Source organism: Brassica rapa, chromosome A10 (genome assembly GCF_000309985.2).
Source record: "Brassica rapa cultivar Chiifu-401-42 chromosome A10, CAAS_Brap_v3.01, whole genome shotgun sequence".
Taxonomy (NCBI): domain Eukaryota; kingdom Viridiplantae; phylum Streptophyta; class Magnoliopsida; order Brassicales; family Brassicaceae; genus Brassica; species Brassica rapa.
Genome location: NC_024804.2, coordinates 14,402,029 through 14,424,296, shown reverse-complemented (window position 1 = coordinate 14,424,296; position 22,268 = coordinate 14,402,029). Strand labels below are relative to the sequence as shown.

General features: G+C 37.5%; 4 protein-coding genes across 9 annotated transcripts; 2 read left to right on the top strand and 2 right to left on the bottom strand.

Moving 5' to 3' along the window:
- The first annotated feature begins 347 nt into the window (after positions 1-347).
- LOC103845621 (indole-3-acetaldehyde oxidase) lies at positions 348-8,104 on the top strand. 2 transcript variants are annotated; one of them, XM_033282693.1, is made up of 10 exons: positions 348-700; positions 3,140-4,771; positions 4,976-5,235; positions 5,328-5,537; positions 5,643-5,861; positions 5,997-6,968; positions 7,057-7,152; positions 7,200-7,322; positions 7,406-7,595; positions 7,681-8,104. In XM_033282693.1, the coding sequence occupies exons 1-10, from the start codon at positions 514-516 to the stop codon at positions 7,908-7,910; spliced, it is 4,119 nt and encodes a 1,372-aa protein (XP_033138584.1). In that variant the 5' UTR covers positions 348-513; the 3' UTR covers positions 7,911-8,104. The 2 variants fall into 2 exon arrangements, with proteins under 2 accessions (XP_033138584.1, XP_009120739.2); XM_009122491.3 differs by having other exon boundaries at positions 350-700; positions 7,224-7,322; positions 7,681-8,024.
- A 133-nt stretch (positions 8,105-8,237) lies between these two features.
- LOC103845623 (5-methyltetrahydropteroyltriglutamate--homocysteine methyltransferase 3, chloroplastic) lies at positions 8,238-13,541 on the bottom strand. 2 transcript variants are annotated; one of them, XM_033282702.1, is made up of 14 exons: positions 13,300-13,541; positions 12,852-13,049; positions 12,421-12,774; positions 12,262-12,349; positions 12,038-12,165; positions 11,523-11,914; positions 11,287-11,450; positions 11,138-11,218; positions 10,904-11,070; positions 10,715-10,820; positions 10,385-10,635; positions 10,105-10,306; positions 9,643-10,023; positions 8,238-8,628 (listed from the first exon to the last, which is right to left on the bottom strand). In XM_033282702.1, exons 2-13 carry the CDS (start codon positions 12,977-12,979, stop codon positions 9,658-9,660), a joined length of 2,427 nt encoding a protein of 808 aa, XP_033138593.1. In that variant the 5' UTR covers positions 12,980-13,049; positions 13,300-13,541; the 3' UTR covers positions 8,238-8,628; positions 9,643-9,657. The 2 variants fall into 2 exon arrangements, with proteins under 2 accessions (XP_033138593.1, XP_033138592.1); XM_033282701.1 differs by having other exon boundaries at positions 12,852-13,066; positions 13,300-13,525.
- On the top strand, positions 8,341-9,528 carry LOC103845622 (inactive protein RESTRICTED TEV MOVEMENT 2). Its single transcript, XM_009122492.3, has 2 exons — positions 8,341-8,574; positions 8,710-9,528. The coding sequence occupies exons 1-2, from the start codon at positions 8,484-8,486 to the stop codon at positions 9,402-9,404; spliced, it is 786 nt and encodes a 261-aa protein (XP_009120740.1). The 5' UTR covers positions 8,341-8,483; the 3' UTR covers positions 9,405-9,528.
- LOC103845620 (protein argonaute 9-like) lies at positions 13,164-21,269 on the bottom strand. 4 transcript variants are annotated; one of them, XM_033282699.1, is made up of 26 exons: positions 21,114-21,269; positions 20,625-20,764; positions 20,140-20,546; positions 19,889-20,025; positions 19,713-19,810; positions 19,548-19,645; positions 19,299-19,461; positions 19,090-19,206; positions 18,906-19,013; positions 18,743-18,805; positions 18,552-18,665; positions 18,253-18,436; positions 18,040-18,155; positions 17,808-17,951; positions 17,571-17,713; positions 17,416-17,481; positions 17,269-17,332; positions 17,006-17,191; positions 16,831-16,925; positions 16,717-16,748; positions 14,715-16,578; positions 14,592-14,628; positions 14,032-14,195; positions 13,838-13,948; positions 13,633-13,691; positions 13,164-13,545 (listed from the first exon to the last, which is right to left on the bottom strand). In XM_033282699.1, exons 2-21 carry the CDS (start codon positions 20,760-20,762, stop codon positions 16,403-16,405), a joined length of 2,649 nt encoding a protein of 882 aa, XP_033138590.1. In that variant the 5' UTR covers positions 20,763-20,764; positions 21,114-21,269; the 3' UTR covers positions 13,164-13,545; positions 13,633-13,691; positions 13,838-13,948; positions 14,032-14,195; positions 14,592-14,628; positions 14,715-16,402. The 4 variants fall into 4 exon arrangements, with proteins under 4 accessions (XP_033138590.1, XP_033138589.1, XP_033138588.1 ...); XM_033282698.1 differs by having other exon boundaries at positions 14,032-14,190; XM_033282697.1 differs by having other exon boundaries at positions 14,592-16,578.
- Positions 21,270-22,268: the final 999 nt, after the last annotated feature.

Sequence of the window (22,268 nt, the reverse complement as noted above, 5' to 3'; positions counted from 1 at the left end):
CACGTTAATTTGTTACTAACTTACTCTATGTATCATTCAGATTCAAATCATGTAAAATAAACGATAAGAAAACACAAGTAAAGTTTGGTTAGTCTATTTCTATCAAAAAAAAAAAAGTTTGGTTAGTCTAAAGGTTCTTAAATCAAAATCACTCCACAAATGATGGTGAACTATTTTCCATATAATTTAATGTAGTGGTTAGCATTATCTTTCATTAACCTACCTAATCGCAATATAGCAATACGCCAACCGTAAAAAATATTTTTCTATCAAAACATAAAGAGACATAAATATATATAAAAATAAAAAATATTTTTTTCTTTGTCAAATAAGTTAATTATATAAATATATATATTGCTGGAGAGAATCTTATCGTGTATTATTCTTGCAGATAGGCTGCAGAAAAATACTAAAAAAACTCTCTGTCACTTACTCATTGCAGGAAATAAAGTCAAGATTACGAGAATATATGTTGTGGAACTAAATCTTGGCTACACAGAGAAAAAAGAAACAATGGGTGAGAAGAAAGTGATTGAAGAGAAAGAAGAAGCGATGAAGATCAAGAAGACCTCTCTTGTTTTCGCTGTTAATGGAGAAAGATTTGAGCTCGATCTCACTTCTGTTGATCCTTCAACCACACTCATCGATTTCTTGCGTAACAAGACACTTTTCAAGAGCGTCAAGCTCGGTTGTGGTGAAGGTACGATCAGTGGCGGACCCAGGATTCACTTTAACCTGGGTCAAACATGTAACCAAAAAAAAATTATGAAAAATGTTTGGTGTCAGAGGGGTTGAACCCAAGTTTTAGGGGTGTCAAAGTGCAATTTAAACCAAAAATGCTAGAGAAATTTCAATGTTTCTACCTACAATTTAATATTTATCATATTTAAGGTGTGTCATGTGACACACTATTGGTTTGAGTAGGTCCGCCTCTGGGTACGATGATACAGTTCATGAGTTAACTGTATATCTTCTTGTTCAGGATGAGTTAACAAGAGTTTTTAGATTCAATAACTATAAAAAGACTATTATTAAAAGAAGAAGAAGACTATTATTAGTTCTACAGTCTATGTAGGACAGCTAACAGCTTTAGTCTTTATGGATGTTTTTGTGTTCTTACGTCTGATTGCTTAAGAGATGAAACTAAATAGTGGAAACCGTGAGATTTTGACTGATGATTTCTCTAAAACAATTTCTAATGGTTTATTTTATTTTTTTGCTCTAAAAGAGAATAATTTTATAATAAAGTTAAATTATATTCTAATGATAATTTATTTTTAAAAAAACAAATGAATTATTCTATTTATAAAATCAAACTATTTTTTTAGAGTGAAAATAGAATACAATTAGGGCTTATTTAGGGAATAACCAGAAAAAAAAAAAGAAAAATTAGATTTTTAGAGAGAGAGAAGAGAGAGATAGGAAGAGAAAAGAGGAGAGAAAGTGGAATTTTAGTTATGTATTGAATTTTTATTTTTTTTTAGCTATTGAATGCAATTTTTCATACAATTAAAATATTTTTATTTTACATTTTATTTTAGAAAAAAAAAAGATAGAAGTTAAATTGGAGATGTTCGAGTCCGATTCGGACTCTAATCTGTTTTGTTTTTTCTTTGTCTTAAAAAGCTATTCAGATTCTAGAGGACTCTTATATAAGGACCCTGATTAGGACTTTGATTTAAGAAACGACAAAATCAAAGCAGATAAACGGCTATTCCAAGTCCACAAATAATAGACATTTTTAGAATTTTTTTTTTTTAAATTGCTCGTAAAAGTATTTATGCAAAGTGTACAGTTTTATTTTGGCGTCACTTAGGAGCGACTGGTTTTCCCGTTACCACCCGTAAACGCAGCTTTTGCGGTTGGTAGCGATTGTCAGTGGTTTGCAACAATCACTCAAATCGCTCTAAATCGTTTCAAACTGTTCTGAATCTCATAAATTCAAAAGCTGACTCCAGCTAGCGTTTGCGGTTGCGGACAGTTGCGGAAGGATAAATTTTTTCTTTTTTAAAAACAATATATATACAAAAATAAAAATATTTAATAAAAAATTTAAAATTGAAATTATGAAAATATTAAAATATATATATTATATTTTAATTAATATTATAAAATTTTATAATAAAAACAATTTCAATAAATTTTCAGAAATTAAAATTATAACTTTCTAAAGATAAATTTTATATTTATTATAATTTTATGATTTTTGATATTTTTATAATTATATTAAATGTAAATATTGTTAATTTATTATTTGACTGTTACTGCATTTGGTAGTTAATCACTGATAAGTCATCCGCAAACACACCAATTTTTAACCGCAGTATCAGTCGTACAAATCTCTTAAAACCGTTAGAAATCGCAACCGCCCGCATCTACAAACTTTCGCAACCACAACCGTTGCCTTTGAACTAGTCAGACCCTTAATCGACAAGGAGGTTTGAACATTTAGGATTTAATAATCCGTTTTCAACTAAGGTCGTGTGAATTTATATGTGTGGATAAAAATCTTTTGAATATACTATTCTTTTTTTTTTGAAAAATCATAGTCTTATACATAAAAAGTTCAACCCGATTTCAAACGAATACAGGCTGTTGCAAGTCCACAAATAATAAATATTTTTAGATAATTTCCTTTAAAAGTTTTGCTCGTAAAAGTAATTATGCAAATGTAAACTGCAATGCCAAATTATCTACTTGATTTAGCGTTGCTTTTTCAATTAACAAGGAAATTTTGATTTGCATATTGGATTTAATTACCCTGATCGAATAAGGTCGTGTGAATTTATGTGTGGATAAAAATCATTTGAATCGACTATTCTTTTTCGTTAAAAAAACACTATCCCTTTTTAATCTCAAACAACACATAATATAATGAATTATTAATCTTTTAATTGAATAAACATCAAAAATTAAATTTTCATGGCCATGATTTACATATATTAAATCCCACAACAAATTTAATATAACTGAAAAATTGAAGTTAACCTTAAAATGTTGTATCTATATTTGGCAAAGAGACTCTATACATACTTAATAGTTTGTAACGCAAGCAATCCATCTGAGAAGTATAATCTGTTCATGTCTCTTTCCGTTTGGCTTATGTGTTCTTAACTTAACGTATCTTCTCTGGACACAGGGGGTTGTGGCGCTTGTGTTGTTCTTCTCTCAAAGTACGATCCCCTCCTCGACAAAGTCGATGACTACACAGTCAGCTCGTGTCTCACACTCCTCTGCAGCATCGACGGCTGCTCCATAACCACCTCAGAAGGCCTAGGCAACAGCAGAACCGGGTTCCACGCGGTTCACGAGCGTATCGCCGGTTTCCACGCTACACAATGCGGTTTCTGCACACCCGGCATGAGCGTTTCCATGTACTCCGCTCTCTTGGACGCCGACAAGTCTTCTTCTCATGACCTTCCTAGAAACGGTTCCTCAAACCTCACTGCCGCTGAAGCAGAGAAGGCTGTGTCGGGTAACCTATGCAGGTGTACTGGATACAGACCGCTCGTGGACGCTTGCAAGAGCTTTGCAAAGGATGTGGATATAGAAGATCTTGGGTTCAACTCCTTTTGCAAGAAGGGAGGGGACAGAGATGATGCTTTGAAGAAGCTGCCTTGTTATGACCATGCATTGTTGTCTACGTTTCCAGAGTTCTTGAAAAAGGAACTCAAGATGGGTGTAAGTCTTGAATCTGATCCAAGAAAGTACAGATGGTCAAGCCCTGGAAGTATCTCTGAGCTTCAAGGTTTATTACAGCTTGATAACAGTATGTCTGTTAAGTTAGTAGCTGGTAACACAAGCACTGGTTACTACAAAGAAGAGAAGGAGAGGAAGTATGAGAGATTTATCGATATTCGGCGGCTTCCTGAGCTCACTGTGGTAAGAAGAGATGAGAAAGGAGTTGAGCTAGGAGCTGCTGTTACCATATCAAAAGCTATTGAGGTTCTAAGAGAGAAAGAAAATGTCTCTATGTTGGCGAAACTCGCTAATCACATGGAGAAGATAGCGAGCAGATTCGTTAGAAACACTGGAACGTTAGGTGGAAACATCATGATGGCGCAGAGGAAACAGTTTCCTTCAGATCTCACTACCATACTTGTCGCTGCTAGAGCTACTGTGAAGATCATGAGTATAGGCTCCAATGTTCAAGAACAATTCACTTTAGAAGAGTTTCTACAACAGCCTCCTCTTGAAGCCAAGTCTCTTCTTGTCAGCCTGATGATTCCATCTTGGAGGCCATTAAAGAACGGTTCCTCTTCTTCAGATACTCATCTCCTCTTTGAAACTTACAGAGCAGCTCCACGTCCTCTAGGAAACGCATTGGCGTTTCTCAACGCAGCTTTCTCATCTGAAGTTTCTTTGAATGCAACACATGATGGTGTTGTTGTAAATGATTGCTTGTTAGCTTTTGGTGCTTATGGGACAAAACATGCGCACAGGGCGAGGAAGGTTGAAGACTTCCTTGTGGGGAAAGTTATCTCTGATGAGGTTTTGATGGAAGCTATTGGCTTGCTTAAAGATGAGATAGTGCCTGATAAGGGTACTTTGAATCCTGGTTATAGATCAAGCTTGGCTGTTACTTTCCTCTTTGAGTTCTTTGGATCTTTAGCTACAAACGCTTTGCTCAACGGATGTAGTAAAGAGAACGGTTTTGAATCTTTGAAACGTGAAGCTTTGTTGTCATCTGCACAACAGATAGTTGAAACTCAAGAACATAGTCCGGTCGGTAAAGGCATTGTAAAGTCTGGAGCTAAGCTTCAAGCATCTGGTGAGTTCTATATAATACTCTTCAGGACCGTTCCTAAGATTTTGGGGGCTATAGGCGATTTAATAACATCTTTTATAAACTTTGGGAGACATAAGCCAATGCTTCACATGCCTATGCTCAGGACCGACCCTGATACTTTTTAATGATTTTCTAGATGAAAATGGCTAACGTTGATTCTATGTTACTGTTTAAATGATTCTACAGGCGAGGCTGTGTATGTAGACGACATTCCTTCACCGGAGAACTGTCTATACGGTGCATTTATCTACAGTACAATGCCGTTGGCAAGGATCAAGAGTATAAGGTTCAAGGAGAACAAAGTTCCAGAGGGAGTTCTTGGCATAGTAACGTACAAAGATATTCCAAAAGGTGGACAAAATGTTGGTAACAAAGGTTTCTTTGCGTCAGATCTTTTGTTTGCAGAAGAGATCACCCATGGTGCTGGTGAGATCATCGCCTTCTTGGTAAGTCTGGTGAAGGAATACATTGTGCCTCTGAAGAATGCATTTATGAAGAAGAAACTACTTAGATTATATTCAACTTGTGTTATGTGCAGGTTGCTGATAGTCAAAAGCTTGCAGATATTGCAGTCAACCTTGTTGTGATTGATTATGACACTGAGGGTTTAGAACCGCCCATACTGTCCGTAGAAGAAGCTGTTGAGAAGTCTAGTCTTTTCGAGATCCCTCCATTTCTGAAGAGTAAACCGGTCGGTGATATCACCAAGGGAATGGCTGAAGCTGAACATAAGATTCTTGGATCAAAGGTTGGTTCTGGTTCCTTTTTTTTTCTCTCTCTCTCTCTCTCTCTCTCTCTCTCTCTCTCAAGCCCTACTCTTGTCTTAATCTTTGTGATTGCTGTTGATATATAGATAAGTCTGGGGTCACAGTACTTCTTCTATATGGAGACACAAACAGCTCTTGCAGTGCCTGATGAAGACAACTGTATGTTGGTTTATAGCTCAGCTCAAGCCCCTGAGTATGTACACCGGACCATCGCTGGATGTCTTGGTGTTCCTGAGCATAATGTCCGTGTCATTACTAGACGAGTTGGTGGCGGGTTCGGTGGCAAAGTCATGAAATCAATGCCTGTAAGTTCATACTCTCTCAGGTGTACTTTGAGTATATCATGTTTGTTTTAATTAAAATTATATTAAAATAACCCTGTTTAAACGGGAATTCGGAACCGATTACAAACCCGATTTGAACAAGTTTTTTGCTATTAGGTTGCTGCAGCGTGTGCACTTGCAGCAACCAAAATGCAGCGTCCAGTGAGGACATATGTGAACCGGAAAACAGATATGATAACAACCGGAGGAAGACATCCTATGAAAATCACATATAGCGTTGGATTCAAATCCAATGGGAAGGTCACTGCTCTAGACTTAGAGCTGCTACTTGATGCAGGGCTAAGCGAAGACATAAGCCCCCTTATGCCGTCAGGGATCCAAGGAGCATTGATGAAGTATGACTGGGGTGCTCTCTCTTTAGATGTTAAAGTATGCAAAACAAACACTGTGAGCAGAACTGCTGTTAGAGCTCCTGGTGATGTACAAGGATCTTATATAGCTGAAGCCATCATTGAGAAAGTAGCTTCGTATCTTTCTATTGATGTGGATGAGATCAGGAAGGTTAATCTCCATGCATATGAGAGCTTGAAGTTGTTTTACAATAAGAAAGCTGGTGAGGCCACTGAGTACACGTTACCACAGCTTTGGGAGAAGCTAGAGGAGTTCTCAGGGTTTAGCCAGAGGAGGAAGGTGGTTGATGAGTTTAATGCCTCAAGCAAGTGGAGAAAGAGAGGGATCTCTCGTGTGCCTGCGGTTTATGGAGTGTCTATGCGGTTGACACCGGGAAGAGTAAGCGTGTTGAGCGATGGGTCTATAGTGGTTGAGGTTCCAGGGATTGAGATAGGACAAGGGCTGTGGACGAAGGTGAAACAGATGGCTGCATTCTCACTTGGGCTGATTCAGTGCAGTACTACGAGCGATGAGCTTCTCCAGAAGATCCGTGTCATCCAGACCGATACTTTGAGTATGGTGCAAGGCTCAGTAACTGGTGGTAGCACAACCTCTGAGGCTAGTAGTGAAGCCGTTAGGATTTGTTGTGATGGCTTAGTTGAAAGGCTGTTACCTGTCAAGACTGCTTTGGAGGAGAAAACAGGAGGACCTGTGACTTGGGATAGCCTCATCAGTCAGGTTTACTCATTGTAACTTTTGGTGTTCTCTGGTTATTATTATGAGTGGACTTATGAAACATTCTTTTTTCTTGGATGGTCTGGTGTAGGCTTATATGCAATCGGTGAACATGTCTGTTAGTAACACTTACTCGCCGGACTTCTACAATAAGCAGTACCTTAACTATGGAGTTGCAGCGAGCGAGGTATAGCTCCTCTTAGCTTACTTAACAGTTTGTGAAACAATGTTTAGATTTGTTTGGCTGTAATCAAACAGGTTGAAGTAAACATTTTGACTGGTGAAACAACGGTTCTGCGCACTGATATCATCTATGATTGTGGGAAAAGTCTCAACCCCGCTGTGGATTTAGGACAGGTTTAAACAGACTCTATGTGTTGTATGTTTCTGCTATGGTTCTCTTGGTGTGGATTTGTAATGTTTCATTGTAAATTTTGCAGATTGAAGGAGCGTTTGTTCAAGGACTTGGGTTCTTCATGCTTGAAGAGTACCTAATGAACTCAGACGGTCTCATAGTAACAGACAGCACATGGACTTACAAGATCCCAACGGTCGATACAATTCCAAGACAGTTTAATGTGGAGATTCTCAACACTGGACACCACAAGAACCGTGTTCTTTCATCCAAAGGTGACTTAACTTATTTTATATCCATTTATACCTTATTGGTTGAGAGTCTTTGTGTTAAAAACTTTTGTTTTGGGGTTTGATACAGCTTCTGGTGAACCACCATTGCTTTTAGCGGCTTCTGTTCACTGTGCGGTCCGAGCAGCTGTTAAAGAAGCAAATAAACAGGTTCATACATGGAGTAATAACCAACAAGGGGTTGATCTGAGCTTTGATTTGCCTGTTCCAGCAACAATGCCTGTTGTGAAGGAGCTTTGTGGACTCAATGTTGTTGAGAAATACTTGGACTGGAAAATCAAGCAGAGGAAGAACATTTGATAGCTTGTGTTTGTGTTGTGAATGTAATTGATCTGTTTATTTTAAGTGCTTGCAACATTGCTATGTTTGCATAATAATGTTTAAGATTATGTGATAAACCAGTTTTTGTAATAAGCTGCAACTTAGAAAATCTATTCCACTTTTGTTTTAGGCATATCTATGTTATATAAGAAAATATTATCAGTTAAAAGATATTTAAATCAAGTGTATAATGCAAGGATGGTGAGCATGACAATGGGGGTGTTTGGATTCATCTTCATGCAACGTTGCATGTGTATAAGAAAATATTATTCTCATACGTACATGAAAATAAAAAAAATATGAATATAACAAATAATAAAGGTATACTTAATATTGAACTCAATCCAAAGAATCATTAAAAGCTTCAAGACAAAGAAAACCAAAAGAACTAAGCCTTCGTTTCTTCAAACTAAAACCAAATCAAACAAAACTCTTTGCTGTCTAATAATCTTCTTTGCCTATAAATTCATTTGATGTTTCTCTGCTTTCTCACATCACATAAACATTAACTTCTATTTAAACCAAAGATTATAAAAGAGAGTGAGAGAGAGAATGGCTGCAACTAGAATCTACCAAGAATTTGAGCCTGCAACTAGATGGACCTTTGAACCAGACGCTGAGATCCTTGTCGTTGATCTTCCAGGTTCTTTGTCTTCTTCTTCTTCTTCTCAATCTTGTTTATTCATGTTTCATTTCTCTACATTGACCAGAAAGAAGAGAGATAAGTAGTTTGGTAAGAACCAAGCAAAGCTCATAATGCATTGTCTTGTGTGATTAGGTTTCAAGAAAGAACAAGTTAAGGTGGCGGTAACCACAACAAGGAAGCTAAGACTAACAGGAGAACGTCCAACTGGTGGAAACAAATGGATTCGTTTCCGCCACGAAATTAACATTCCCATGACCGTTGATATTGACTCGGTTTCAGCTATGTTCAAGGATAACAAACTCTACATCCGACATTCCAAAGTCAAGACAGAGAGCCCTCATACTAAGCCAGCATCACAGGTGGTCAAGAAACCACATGATCAACATGAGACAAAACAAGAACAGGGTGCTAAAGCAGCAACGGTCGAGAAGCCGGATGGTGCCAAGACAGGAATCCCTCAATCACCTGTCAAACCACCGGTGATGACGCAACCACGTGATCAACATGAGGCCAAACAAGGCCTGGGATTTAAACCCGAAGAGCTGAAGCATGATGCACATAAAAAAGCAGGGGAAGTACAGAATGACAACAAGGAACTAATTGGTGAGCCAAAAGGACCTTTGAGTTCCAAAGATGAAGAGAAGGACAAAGTTGGAGCGAAGTTGTTCGAGAAGTACAAAGAGGCAACTGGAAATGTGGTACAGAAAGCTAAAAGCCAAAGGCAGCTACTCTGCAATATGGCTGCTTCGATTACATTGGTTCTGCTAATCTTACTCTATGCTAGAAATGCAGTACGTTCATCCCTTGTGTGGAACTCAGAGGAATGAGTGACCCTTCACACAATGTATATGTTTGCTCATGCAGAAAATAAATAATATTTGATAATTCCCCTCTACATGTCTGTTTACAAATGTGTAACTAGAAAATGAGAAAAAAAAACTCCATTTTATAGATTTCAAATCAGTTTTAGCATAATTCCAGTGCCAGAACAATCATTACAGGTTCATTGATAATAAATAAGGGATTTATAGAGAGAGGAAAGTGGTTATGTATGAACAAACTTACTTGATGAGAAAGGCTTTATGACTTATTTAGCTGAGAGCGGATTAGCTTGGCAGCAGCAACCATGTTGCTAAGTGCAGACTTAACTTCAGAGTACTTCCGCGTCTTTAGGCCACAGTCAGGGTTCACCCAAAGGACTTTACTATCCAGAACTGCAAGCATCTTGTTGATACGCTCAGCTATTTCTTCAGCGGATGGGATACGAGGAGAGTGAATGTCATAAACCCCCGGACCGATTCCAGCACCGTATTTCACTCCTTCATGGAACACTGATAAGAGCTTCTCATCTGACCGTGAGTTTTCAATAGTGATCACATCAGCATCCATGTTTATAATTGAGTTTATAATGTCGTTGAAATTTGAGTAGCACATGTGGGTGTGAATCTGCATGAAAGTACAAGGAGAGCATGAATAAATTACATATGTTTCATAATGGAGCAATAAAGTGAGATAAAGATGATCGACCTGAGTAGTGTCTCGCACATCACAGTTTGTGATTCTGAATGCGTGGACGGCCCAGTCAAGGTAAAGTTCTTGCTCGGATCTCCTGAGAGGCAGTCCCTCTCTTAATGCAGCTTCATCAATCTGGATAACAGTGATACCAGCCTTCTCAAGGTCCTTAACCTCATCTTTAATGGCAAGTGCAATTTGGAAACACGTCTCATACCTATAAACAACAGCAACCGTGAGATGGACCACCATATAGAGTGAAAAGAGAATTTGATAGGCTTGGGTTGTCACACACCTGGGCTGGTCATTTCTAACAAAGGACCAATTGAGAATTGTAACAGGACCAGTGAGCATCCCTTTCATAGGACGTTTGGTCATCTTCTGTGCCATAGAAGACCAGAAGACAGTCATTGCCTTTGGTCGGCTGACATCACCGTAGATGATAGGTGGCTTGACACAACGTGATCCATATGACTGGACCCACCCATTCGATGTGAATGCAAAGCCAGACAGCTGCTCGCCAAAAAACTCCACCATATCGTTTCTCTGCAGGACTACGGCATATCAGGGGAATAAACAATGCAATAGTTCGAATAATAAGCTTAGTGTTTTAGTATGTTTTCACCTCTGCCTCCCCATGCACCAATACATCAATGCCAAGCTCTTCCTGAAGCTTAACAACCTTTTCAAATTCGACTTTGATAGCTTGGACATAGTCAATTTCTGATATCCTACAAAATGCAGTGAGTGAATGAGTAATAGAAGAATGTCATGTTACAGTTTTTAGATACATCATCGGATTAGATACGCCTACTTTCTGGCCTTGAATTCCTTGCGTATCCGTCTGAGATCTGGGGTTTGAGGAAAAGATCCAATTGTAGTTGTTGGAAGAGGAGGAAGGTTTAGCTTCTTCTGCTGGGCTTGTAGCCTAGCACTTACTTTTGTAGAACGCCGGTGATCAGATTTAATTACTGCAGCAACCTGAGTAAGAAAGTAATTAAAGATCCAAGTCCAGGGTACAAAATGTATTTGTAAGAAAACCCCTTACATTATGTTGTATAGTGGCATTTGTCACCCTTGGAGATGATCTTCTAGAAGCTTGTCTCATGGAATTAGAAGCAAACAGTGCCTACAAAGAGATAATAGTCCTAGTCCTCAAACGATGTGCGTAATGTAATAAGCAAATATGTACCTTACCTCATCCTTAACACCAGAGAATGATCTGGCAAGTGCATTAACTTCAACAACCTTTTGTGCAGCAAATGCAAGCCATGATTTTAGTTCTTTATCAAGTTTAATTTCATTCACCAAGTCTACAGCCGTATGGAGTAGAGAACAAGAAGTAGAGACAACGACTTTTTCTGCAAAAGAGAAGACAAAGATTTACATCATTCTGAGGCTAACGATCGAATAAAAGGTTGTTTACTGATTACCTTTTCCAACAATGTCTTCAAGAGTCTGTAGTGTCTTGAGTGAAGCAGAAAGATCATTGGCCCAAATGTTCCTTCCATCAACAACTCCAGCGAATAGCAGCTTCCCACGAGGAAAATCCACTTTGATCAAATCAAGAGTCTCTAATCCACGAACGAGGTCAAATCCAAACCCAGTTACACACTTTAAGGACGTTAATGCCTTGTACGCTTCAGCAGGAACATCTGCGAAGTATGTGGCTATAAGAACATTCAACCCCGCCAAAGATGACTCCATGTGAGAGTAGGCATCCGAAAACGCCTGCAATTGGTTGGTATCAAGATCCATCACAAGTATAGGCTCGTCGAACTGAATCCAACGTGCACCAGCAGACTTTAGATCAGTCAAAACTTCTCTGACAAAACAAATGCCACAGGAACCATTTAACCTCTCTCTCTAGTACTATCCAAATGAAAGTGTAAGTTTGTATTTGTTTTCTTCTAGGTAATTTCTAGAAAACCTTAATAACAGTTCTTACTTGTAGACGGGAAGAATCTTGTCAATCAGAGAGAGAAGGCAGAAAGATTTATCGACATCCTTTGCTGGTTTTGAGAGGAGCAAGTAGGTCATGGGACCAATGAGCACAGGAACTGTGTCTATGCCAAGCTGTGCCATGAGCAGCCAAAAAGCACAATTTTGAATAAGAACCTTTTAACAGGTCAACTACAAGCTTTTAACTAAGAAAGGTTGCAGTCAACTTACCGCTTTGGCTTCCTTAAACTCCTCCACAGCCTTGTGAGATGCATATGAGAATTTAACATGAGGACCCAACTCAGGAACAATGTAATGGCTGTTAAGGCATTTAATTAGCATTAGAATCTTTCTTTACAAACATTAAAAAAGGAGGATTCGATCACTTACTAGTTTGTATCAAACCACTTGGTCATTTCCATAGCAGGAACAGAATCATTACCCCTAGCCATGGAGAAGTAAACATCGAACCCGACCTCACCACTTTCCCAACCGTACCTAGAGGGAACAGCTCCAAGCATCGCTGTGGTATCCAACATCTGATCATAGTAAGAAAAAGTGTTGCTGGGAATGTACTTGATCCCTACACCAGCCATATGTTTCCATATGGAGCGTCTCAAGTCAGCAGCAACGTTTTGCAGATCCTCAGCGCCGGTTTTCCCATCCCAGAAGGACTCCAATGCAAACTTAAGCTCTCTCTTGGGACCGATGCGGGGATAACCGACAATGTGGGACGACATTGGTCTGTTTCCTCACAAGCAACATGATCAGGGGGTCATGATTGTAATAAATAATACAAGGAGATATCAAGAGAGGAAAACCTGGGACGGAGGGGGCGGCGAGAGGAGGGTGCGCAACGGAGGGAGGGGGAAGAGGAAGACGGTGGTGGAAGAGAAGGAGTGCGGCTTGGAAGCGACGGCGGGACTCTCTGAAGAGCGCGCTGACCCATTCTTATAGTCTTCCCTTTCTTCAAACTGCTCCTATTATTTCTGTTCAGTCTCCGCCGGGGAAGGAGGAGACTCATACACAAACACAACTATTTAATTTAATTTAATTTATTTTCCCAGGTTTTACCTATTTTTAATTCATTTATTGTTATAACCAAAAGATAATTAAACTGGACATAAAACAAAAATACCAACATAATTTTATTTTTCTCATTAGGGGACAAATATTTTTACAATACAAAAGTTATAACAATGCCTTTTGCACCATATGTAGTTAAGTCTCATGTAACTCTTTAACATTCTGAAAAGTTTTTACACTCACTTGGGGACTGATTCATTGACCAGAGAAGCTGAGAAGTTTCAGTGTGTATAAGAACAGCCACTATCCTTTGTCTCGTCTTCTCCCATGTGTCAGCCGGTGGTGCAATGGCTTCTTCCAAATGCTTTGGATGTTTCTCTCTCTCTCTCTCTTGTCTCCTTTGATCTGCTTCAGAGCGTGCTTCAAAGCTGGTAACAGCGCCTTCATACATTTGGCTACTACGTTTGGGTTCCCAGGTATGTTGATTATCTGAAAAAAGTAAAAAAGACCTGGAAACGTGAGTGATGATGATTACTTAGAGATGATAAGAGCAGTGTGAATTTTGGAGATTTGTACCAATGTTGAGCCTCTCTAATTCCTACTGCAGAGGTTGAGAGCATCGCAAATGGCGTGATCTGCTCACAGAGAAAAAAGGAAAACGGGATCAGATAACTACCCACCGCCATTCTTTTCCAGGAGTGGAGAAGGGCAACTGCTTCGGTTTGGAAAGAAATAGTAACCAAAACCAAGTTGCAATACATGACAAGAAAAAGCCTTTTACCTTAAAGCTCGGTTGCATCATAACAAAGAGAAGACCGGGTGTTTCTCTCTCAATCACTTTTTTTTTTGCTTCAGGTGTGTGTTACATCTCTTGGAGTGAAGCCAGTACCACCTAGTTGCAAGAAGTAATTGTATCACAATATGATCCCAAACACTACACTAAATCTGATACGTAACTAGATGTTGTTAACATACCAAGTGTAAGAATGAGGTCTATTTCGTCAATATCGCTCCACTTCTGAAGAATATCATTGATTCTTTCAGCTTCATCAAGGGACTACATCTGTTGTAACTACCTTCACTCCTCCCAGTTTTTCTGACGAGGAATCAATCACTGATACAGCCCTGGGCCCACTGCACTAGCACGAGAAAAAAAAAGCAGAAAGGGTCATTCAACAAATGTATAAATATTGCTTCCCTGTCCTCTGAAGTAGAGGAACCAGGGAGAGAAAAAAAAAAAAAACTATCAGGAAAGGGTTCGAGTATTTAATGAGAAGTAGCATCATGATAAGATTTAAGCTATAAGATGTAGCAAAGAACTGTGGTGCTTCCTTGTCTGACTATGACAAGGAGCAATATTTTACGTTGCGTTGTTACTATGGCATCGAATAAGTGACCTCACCAGAATAACGAACTGGAGAGATGTATCTAGATGCACTTTCTTTTATTTAGAGGCGCATATATATAATAAAAAAAAACTATATCTTCCAACATGTAAACAGAACAATCAAGAAAGTATAAAACATTAAGCATACCTTCGATCAGGTCCAGCCCCCAGCTGAGACAGTATCACTGACAGTAAGAATAGCCACTTTATACTCAGGCCCCAGGTACTAAGAGAATATTTTAGATCATAGAGACAACCAAACAATTAATACCCAAAGTCGCCAGCTTTCAATGACGTCACGAAAGAATAGTGGTAGAGGATCAGGACCACGAATATCCTCCCAAGCGCTTCCTGCAGCGATACGAGTACCGGAGGAAGCCGCTTTGGAGATGCCGAGTACTTTTCTCAGAGCTTCCTCCGTAAGTATCATCTCTGTCTTTCCGTCGCCGCCGCCACAACAACCTTCGCTGTTTGAAAGAGAGAGACGACAGGTCATTTCATTAAGATATTAAACCAATGACAGATTAGATTTAAACCAACAACCAAACGCTTGTAACAGAAAATACAATCCGGTTTATCTTATTTGCTTTGGTTTAGCTATTTTTGAGGTACGGTTCACTTGATTTCTCATTTGTGAAACCTTTCTTTATGTAAATCAATTTGAACCGTACCTCAAAATAGCTATAAACCAAAGCAAATAAGATAAACCGGGAAAAAATAAGATAAACCGGATAGTTAGTTCTTGCTGGTAAAATTAGTAAGGAAAGGAGACGTTGGGGAAGCACATAGCTAGTAATGATTATCACTCACTGCTCGCAGTTCTTTGATTACAGTCGATGGGATTGGTTTAAGTTTTCTACTTTAGCTTGATTAGCTCATCTAGCTGCTGCACCCTTGTGATTGAATCTAGAGTTTAGCTTATTATTGACTGTTTGTGAGATTGAATAACGAAGAAAAGAAAGATGTCACTTTTAACATTGCTGGCGACAAGTTTCAAGACTCATAAATTAGTTCTGCCTCCATTTTTCAAGTCTAAATTTTTCAATGAGCTTGAAGCAAACAGCACAGAGGTCACGATCAACGATCTGGAACCTAAGGTTTTATAAGGTACATGATTTACTTGTTTTTGTTTGTTTGTTCAGATCATGTCTGTATTTATGCTCTCTTCCTTTCAGGCTTTTCTACCATTCATGTACAAAGATTCTCTTCCGGAAGAAGTAGAGCCTGTTACATCTCATACATTTGACCTCTTAAAGCTTCCTGATATATACGAGACGTTGATTGTAAAGCTTTTAGCAGCTGCGGACAAGTAAAGGCTACGTTGAATATGAATCCTAACTCTTTAATATAGTATGTAGGAAAAAATCTTTGTAACATTTCACTTCAGTAATAGTTTCATATGTGTCCTTGTATTGCTTTATCTCAGAGTGTAACATGCTATAATTGTTTCAAATCCATAAATTCCAGAGCGTTTTTTATGTAAAAGATAAGTATTTAACCACTAAGCTTTGAGTTTACAGTAATTTTTATAAGAGATCTCTTTTTATAAATTTGTTACTAGAAATTAGAAAGTAATGTTTATCAGAGTTATTTTGTGTCGTGGGACGTGAGTTATAACATCTCTCAGGTTCATGTAGCAACTCATACAATCTTATTCTACAGTGAAATGAAATATTACAAATTCTTAAAAGTAAAATTTGTATTCAGAATACTTAGAATTTTGGAATATTAAATCAAAATATCAAAATATTTCGTTATTTTACTATAAATTTTCATAAACAACTTTTGTAGGTTTCATTAAGAAAGGACATACTTTAAATTTTGGTAGAATAATATGATAACCAACGCCAACAAAGGCAGAGTGAAGATGCTAAATATTTTTTAAAACGAAAATCACAACACCGATTATTATTCTGTTGCTTAGGCAGAAAGGGATCTAGAGTCAAATAGTCATATGCTTCAACAGAAGAACATAGAGCTTGCAACATTCGCGTTCAGCTTTGGCATGGGAGGGACAAGTTCTGCTTCAGATGTTGTGATCCCACCATGTCTCGATGAAGTCTCGGAGCTGTCCTCAAACTTCACCGCAGTTGACATCTGTGCAGCTGCCAAATGAGCATACATTACAGGCGCAACTGCAAAAAAAGAAAGGAATTTGAGATGTGTTATATTACTCATAACACTCAATACTAAAAAGCAAACTCTAATCTCACATCAAACAAGTTTATTGTCCATATCATCTAAAGTCTACTGATATTGACCAGAAAATTTACCTACAGAGATGGCGGTTGTGCTCCGCTGGTAGCTACACAACCAAACATTTTATAGAATTAGTTTGACTAATTCAGTACATAGAAATGTAAATAGACAAAGATTGTGATGCTTACACATAGGATAGAGAATGAACAAGTTCTTGGAGGTCATCTGTCGAAAATCCAATCTCATCATAGAGCACATGGTAATGTGTTGGCCTTGTAGTTCCCTACAACATCAACATCAATAAACAAGATTCATAATGGATTCCAGCAGAAGATTTTTAACACAAGGAGGCTATTTACTTACAATCAATCCAGCATGAGCACAAAGATAGAAGTCATTGTTGCGTGGGTGACAGATCCTGCTGTCAATTATTGTTCCTGGAGGAACATTGCCAGGGCCTTCAGCCTGGAAGAACTTGGTGTGATGGTTCTTCTGGGCAATGATCACTGTGAACTTGGGTTCCCAATTTTCTTCAACAAACTTGCATGCCTAACCCAAGAAAATAAACCAAGTCCATAAATGTCCAACAACATACACTAAATAAATAAACAAACCATAATCCATACCTGCATCATCTGATCCAATTCAATGCTGAGAACTTGATTGAACTGAGACTCACTCACACCATCCCTACATGTAAACATTAATAATCAAGAGTTAACCAAAATGTATCATAATACTTTCACATGATACCTTAATAAATGTCACTATACCTGAAAATGATAATGTGTTCAGGTCTCTTCTTCCCCGAGCTTATGTAGAAGTCGAACAAGAGCTCCCTGAAAAGCGCATAAAGTCTCTCATTAATATGACAAAGCTTCTGCCACAAGTTATGAACACAACACAAGAGTAGTCCAAGAAGTCAAACCAGAAAATTCCTTCATCTACTTGTTTTCCCTTTTCGTTGGTGACAGGTTTGAAGAGATTATCAATCATTTCCACTTTCCGAGATTGTGTGCGCACACATGCCCTATATTTTGAGATGAGTGGCCATTCTCTGGATCCCACAACCTATGGTTTCAAAACACACAAGCATAGACAAGACTTTAGACTTAAACTCTCTATATATATGGATGACATCATACGAAACGAGGAACAATGTTACCGCAGCAATTGATGGTATGTCAGACTGGCCAGGGGAACCATGAGATACATCCATGCCAACAATGAAGGTAGGAACTTGCGTTACTAAAGGCATCATTGCTCGTGGTGAGCGCTCCATAGCTAACAGGGAGTTCAGTCCACCAAGCTGCGCATACAAACATAAAGAAATCAGTTCTTGTAATGTCTTTATAATCAATCTTGAAATTCTAAGTGATTGAAATTTCAGTGATCACCTTGGCATTTATCTTGAGGAGAACATTTGTGAGATACTGATCATTTATTTTGGGGGTAGGAGCAATACACTGCGTCACAATTCCTTCTTCAACAAGATTTCTCCTCTTCCAAGGCCCTGGAAAATTCCAAGAATTTTTTTTTACATTTACATTCATTAGTTTATAAAAAAAAAAAGAGAGACCATATTCAAGAATAGTAGAATACAGTTATACCATAAACAAGAGAGTTTTTCTTTTCGGCAAGAATGCAAAGAATGAATTTTGGCTTTCCTTCTATTCCTTCTTTTCTGAGTTCAGATTGCATCTGCTCGAACATCTTTTCTACTCTGATGTTGGCTGGTGCACCCCTATAATAAGGATCTTCTTGAAATACGACTTTGTATGGAGGATCTACGTTCTGAAAGAAAAAAAAAACAAATAATAAGGGAAGAATTAATTAAAAAGAATGCTGCATTGCATATATGATTTAAGTTTATATAGGCAAGCAATGATCCACATATAAGAGAGCTTACGATTCCTTTCATCCTTCCACATCTAATCAAGTCAGAAATAAGCCTTTTTGTATCACACCGTGCAGAGAAGTTCACAACAGCCCATCTAGTAACAGTAGCTGGCTCAACAAGTTTCTGCAAAAAGAAAGATTCAACTAGTATCAAAGGTTACCATATTCATCAACTGAGGAAAAGATAATCAACCTATGTACCTTATTATTGAAGTTCCAACGCCCATCGCGAGGTTGAAACTCCTCTCCATTGCCTACTTTCAGCTGTTTGGAAACAAGGACAGATAATTAACGTTATTCATCAGGATTTAAAAGGAGTTACTTGATCAATGTTTACTTGCAAGAGAAGCAAGGTAAGCCATACCCTTGGTGTTGGTAAGACGCGGCCTTCCACTTGAGTGAAGTCAGAGTCAATTCTGACACCACAGTCTTGTAACATAGGGTCATTATTATAACCACTGTCCTTAATAGCCTGCCAATGAAACTTGAATATTAGAATAAGAACGGAAAAAAAAAAGAGGAAGAATGAAATTTTTAAAGACCCTTACGTTGTTTAACACATTCATCTTTTCTTGTGGTTTCTGTACTGATTCTTTGACAAGTTTACTCCTCTGAAAAATTGTAGGAGCTTTCGTATAGCGTTGAAGAGAAACAAGATGACATTGCTGAAAATGTTTTAAAAACAACACACAAGTTTTATCACCAAAGAATGAAAATGTGATGAGAACAAAAAAAAAGAAAGAAAGCAGAATATTACCTCAATGGGAAAGTAAGTAGGACGTTTTGGCTTACCAACACTGATGCAAGGTAAGCCACCTGAATGACGCAGTTCAATTTCAAGATGTTTAGTGAAGTAATCATACACTGTAACCTCAACCTCCTTAGTTTCCCCGTTTCCTTGCTTTTTCTTCCAAAGAAACCTTAAGCAAAATAAAAAAAAGGTAACTTATAACCAAATCAAAGCAGTTTAAAGCATATGATCCAAAGATATTAGTTCAGAACATACGTTTGGTCTCTGCAAGGAAGTCTAGTTAGTCCGGTTATCTTGTATTCTCGATTCGAGGGGTCGACTTTAACTCTAAGATTCTTGAGAGTACGTTCAGCCTTAACAAGAGAACATAATCAAATAAGTACTTAACCTTAAACATACCACTGAAGTTCTTGTAAGTACCTTTTTCCAGTCGATAGAGGATGGATCTCTCACTTCTTGATTTAAAACAAGGAAATCAATAACAGGACCAGGTGATACTATCAATGTAGAAGAAACATCTGATGAAAAATAACAAAATGTTAGAAAGATGAGTTTGGATTCGACGTTAGAAACTGTACAATGAAAAAAAGAGTTACCAATGTTGAGGGATAAGCCTCCCTGAGTAGCTCTGAAGCTTGAATGGAATCCTCTGCATAGATGAAAACCTCCATGGTTGTTTGAAAAGTATTTTGCGTCATTGTGGAAGAAAGATTGACGGACAAGAAGACAACCTCTGCAAAAAAAAAAAAAAAACAGTTATGTAAGTAACAACATGAAAATATAAATTTTACCATAAAAAAACATTAAGATGTAAAGAAAGAAAAAAATCAAGAAAATGTATACTAACTTGGTAGCTGCATTCTGGCGCAGGATAACATCCAACACTCTTACAGCATCTTGAAGATCATTTGTTTCCTTTCCTTGAAGAGCACCTTGAATAGCTTGCATTGAGATTTTTGCAGCAAAGCTGATTGCAACATTGAATCTTTTGGATTGATTATGAGGCCTTAATCTTTTCGTGTTGGCGTCACTGGTACTGGTGTTGCTTCTGGTACAAGACATGTCTTCAAGAACGACAGAGAAGTCTAGTTTGTTGTTGGGAAGAGGACCAACAGTGAAAAGAATCTTGTCGCCATCATAAGCAAAGTGTTTGGAACCCAAATCAGTTTGATAAGTTTCTTGAACTTTTGCAAGAATCTTTCTGCCAATACCCTTGGCTTCAACTGGATTCCCATCTTCATATGTGATAGCGACCTGTATCCAACACATCCCACTGTAATAAGTACTTTCAAAAAAAGAGAGAGATGAAAGTAAAGACATTAATAAGCTTACACTGTATTGGAAGAAATGTTGACTTTTTGATGTGGTGAAGTTGACTCCAAAGTGGTTAGTAAGCAGATCGATCTTCTGTCCTCTAGAACCGTTACCACTCCGAGCCATTTGAAGATGAGTACTCTTGTTCGGATCCATTTCTGGAGTCGTTAAACCCACATGGTCACATTTTAATCATATTTCATTAACTTAAAAGTTTAAAACACATTTTTATGAAACCTAATCAAGAATAAAGCAAGAAAATGGAGATAAACTTGAAGATATATGACAGAAAAAGAATTGTCAAGATGAAGAGAAAAAACTTGCCAGAGAAAAAGAAAAGAGTTATGTAAGTGGATGCAAACTTTTTTAATAGTATTTTAATAAATCAAACGTATTCTGATATAATCTAAACATGAAAAAATGAAATAGAACAAGCAAGAAGTGGAGTTAAACATGAAGATTTATTACATAATAAAACAATAGTCAAAGATGAAGAGAAAATCTTGCCTGAGGAAAAAAAGATACGGAGTATGTAAGAGGAGACGAAGAGTGCGATGACGAAGCCAAACTAGTCGTTGCGCTACCTATGCTTATTTTTAGTGAACAAGACAGAGATTTGTAACTTCTTCTTTTTTTTTTTCTGGAGGAAACGTGTTGGACAAACCTCTTCATTTTCCTCTTTTTATAGACTCTGCCTGAGGAAACGTGTTACTACTCGATATTACTTTTGAATTAACCAAAATTAATATTTGGATAAATAATTCTCCCTTTATTTCAAAATGATCTTTTTTGTCAACATTTCAAAATGATCTATATTCAAAAAAATTTGTTAAAAATCAATATTTTTATATTTCCAATGCTGTATACATAGTAATTTTTTTTAAACTGTATTTTGATTGACTACATTATAGGAAATAGTTAAACATAAAGTAAAGCATTTATAATTTAAATTTCAAATATTTTCTTAACATCTGTGAGAATTCTAAAACATTTATCTTATTAAAACAGGGAGAACAATGTTTATCAGAGTCAAATTAGTGTCAAATTTCGTTCGTACAGCATAAAAACATGGAAATAGTAACTTTCTTGTACAGCTTCAGCATGGGAGGCATGTGAACTGCTCCAGATGTTATGCTACCTCTAGCCATGGCTCGTTGAAGTCTCGGACATGTCCTGAAACTTCATTGCAGTTCTCATCATGCCAAAGATTGTAGTATATCGGCGCAGCTTATTTTGTTTGATTTATTCAAGGTATTTTGATGATTTTGGATCATAAAAAGTTAGTTTACAAACTCTTAAAAGTAAGATTTGTTTTCAAAATACTTAAATTTTGGAAAATTATATCAAAGTATTTCGTTGTTTTACTATGAAATGACCTTTCATAAACAACTTTTTTAGGTTTCATTAATCAGTTCTTATGTCATTTTTGTAAAGTCGTTCAAGAAAGGACAGTAGAATAATTATTTTCCTAGGATAAAATGCAAACTCAAGTTTTAAAAATCAAACTTATTGAAACATAGATTAACCAGCGCTAGCAAAGGCAGAGTCAAGATGCTAAATATGTTAATAAAACGAAAATCATAACACCGATTTTTATTCTGTTGCTTAGGATCTAGAGTCAATAGTTATATGCTTCAACAGAAGAACATTGACGTGGCAACA

Excerpts from the sequence above, each read along its gene's own strand:
- LOC103845621 (XM_033282693.1), top strand. The coding sequence starts at position 514 with ATGGGTGAGAAGAAAGTGATTGAAGAGAAAGAAGAAGCGATGAAGATC. Across the intron at positions 5,538-5,642 it reads ATAAGATTCTTGGATCAAAG|ATAAGTCTGGGGTCACAGTA; the intron begins GTTGGTTCTGGT and ends GTTGATATATAG. Across the intron at positions 5,862-5,996 it reads AAGTCATGAAATCAATGCCT|GTTGCTGCAGCGTGTGCACT; the intron begins GTAAGTTCATAC and ends TTTTGCTATTAG.
- LOC103845622 (XM_009122492.3), top strand. The coding sequence starts at position 8,484 with ATGGCTGCAACTAGAATCTACCAAGAATTTGAGCCTGCAACTAGATGG. Across the intron at positions 8,575-8,709 it reads CCTTGTCGTTGATCTTCCAG|GTTTCAAGAAAGAACAAGTT; the intron begins GTTCTTTGTCTT and ends TTGTGTGATTAG.
- LOC103845623 (XM_033282701.1), bottom strand. The coding sequence starts at position 13,054 with ATGAGTCTCCTCCTTCCCCGGCGGAGACTGAACAGAAATAATAGGAGC. Across the intron at positions 11,219-11,286 it reads TCTCTGGTGTTAAGGATGAG|GCACTGTTTGCTTCTAATTC; the intron begins GTAAGGTACATA and ends ATCTCTTTGTAG. Across the intron at positions 10,024-10,104 it reads ATGTGCGAGACACTACTCAG|ATTCACACCCACATGTGCTA; the intron begins GTCGATCATCTT and ends ACTTTCATGCAG.
- LOC103845620 (XM_033282697.1), bottom strand. The coding sequence starts at position 20,762 with ATGGATCCGAACAAGAGTACTCATCTTCAAATGGCTCGGAGTGGTAAC. Across the intron at positions 18,666-18,742 it reads GTTGGAACTTCAATAATAAG|AAACTTGTTGAGCCAGCTAC; the intron begins GTACATAGGTTG and ends TTCTTTTTGCAG. Across the intron at positions 17,333-17,415 it reads GAACACATTATCATTTTCAG|GGATGGTGTGAGTGAGTCTC; the intron begins GTATAGTGACAT and ends GTTTACATGTAG.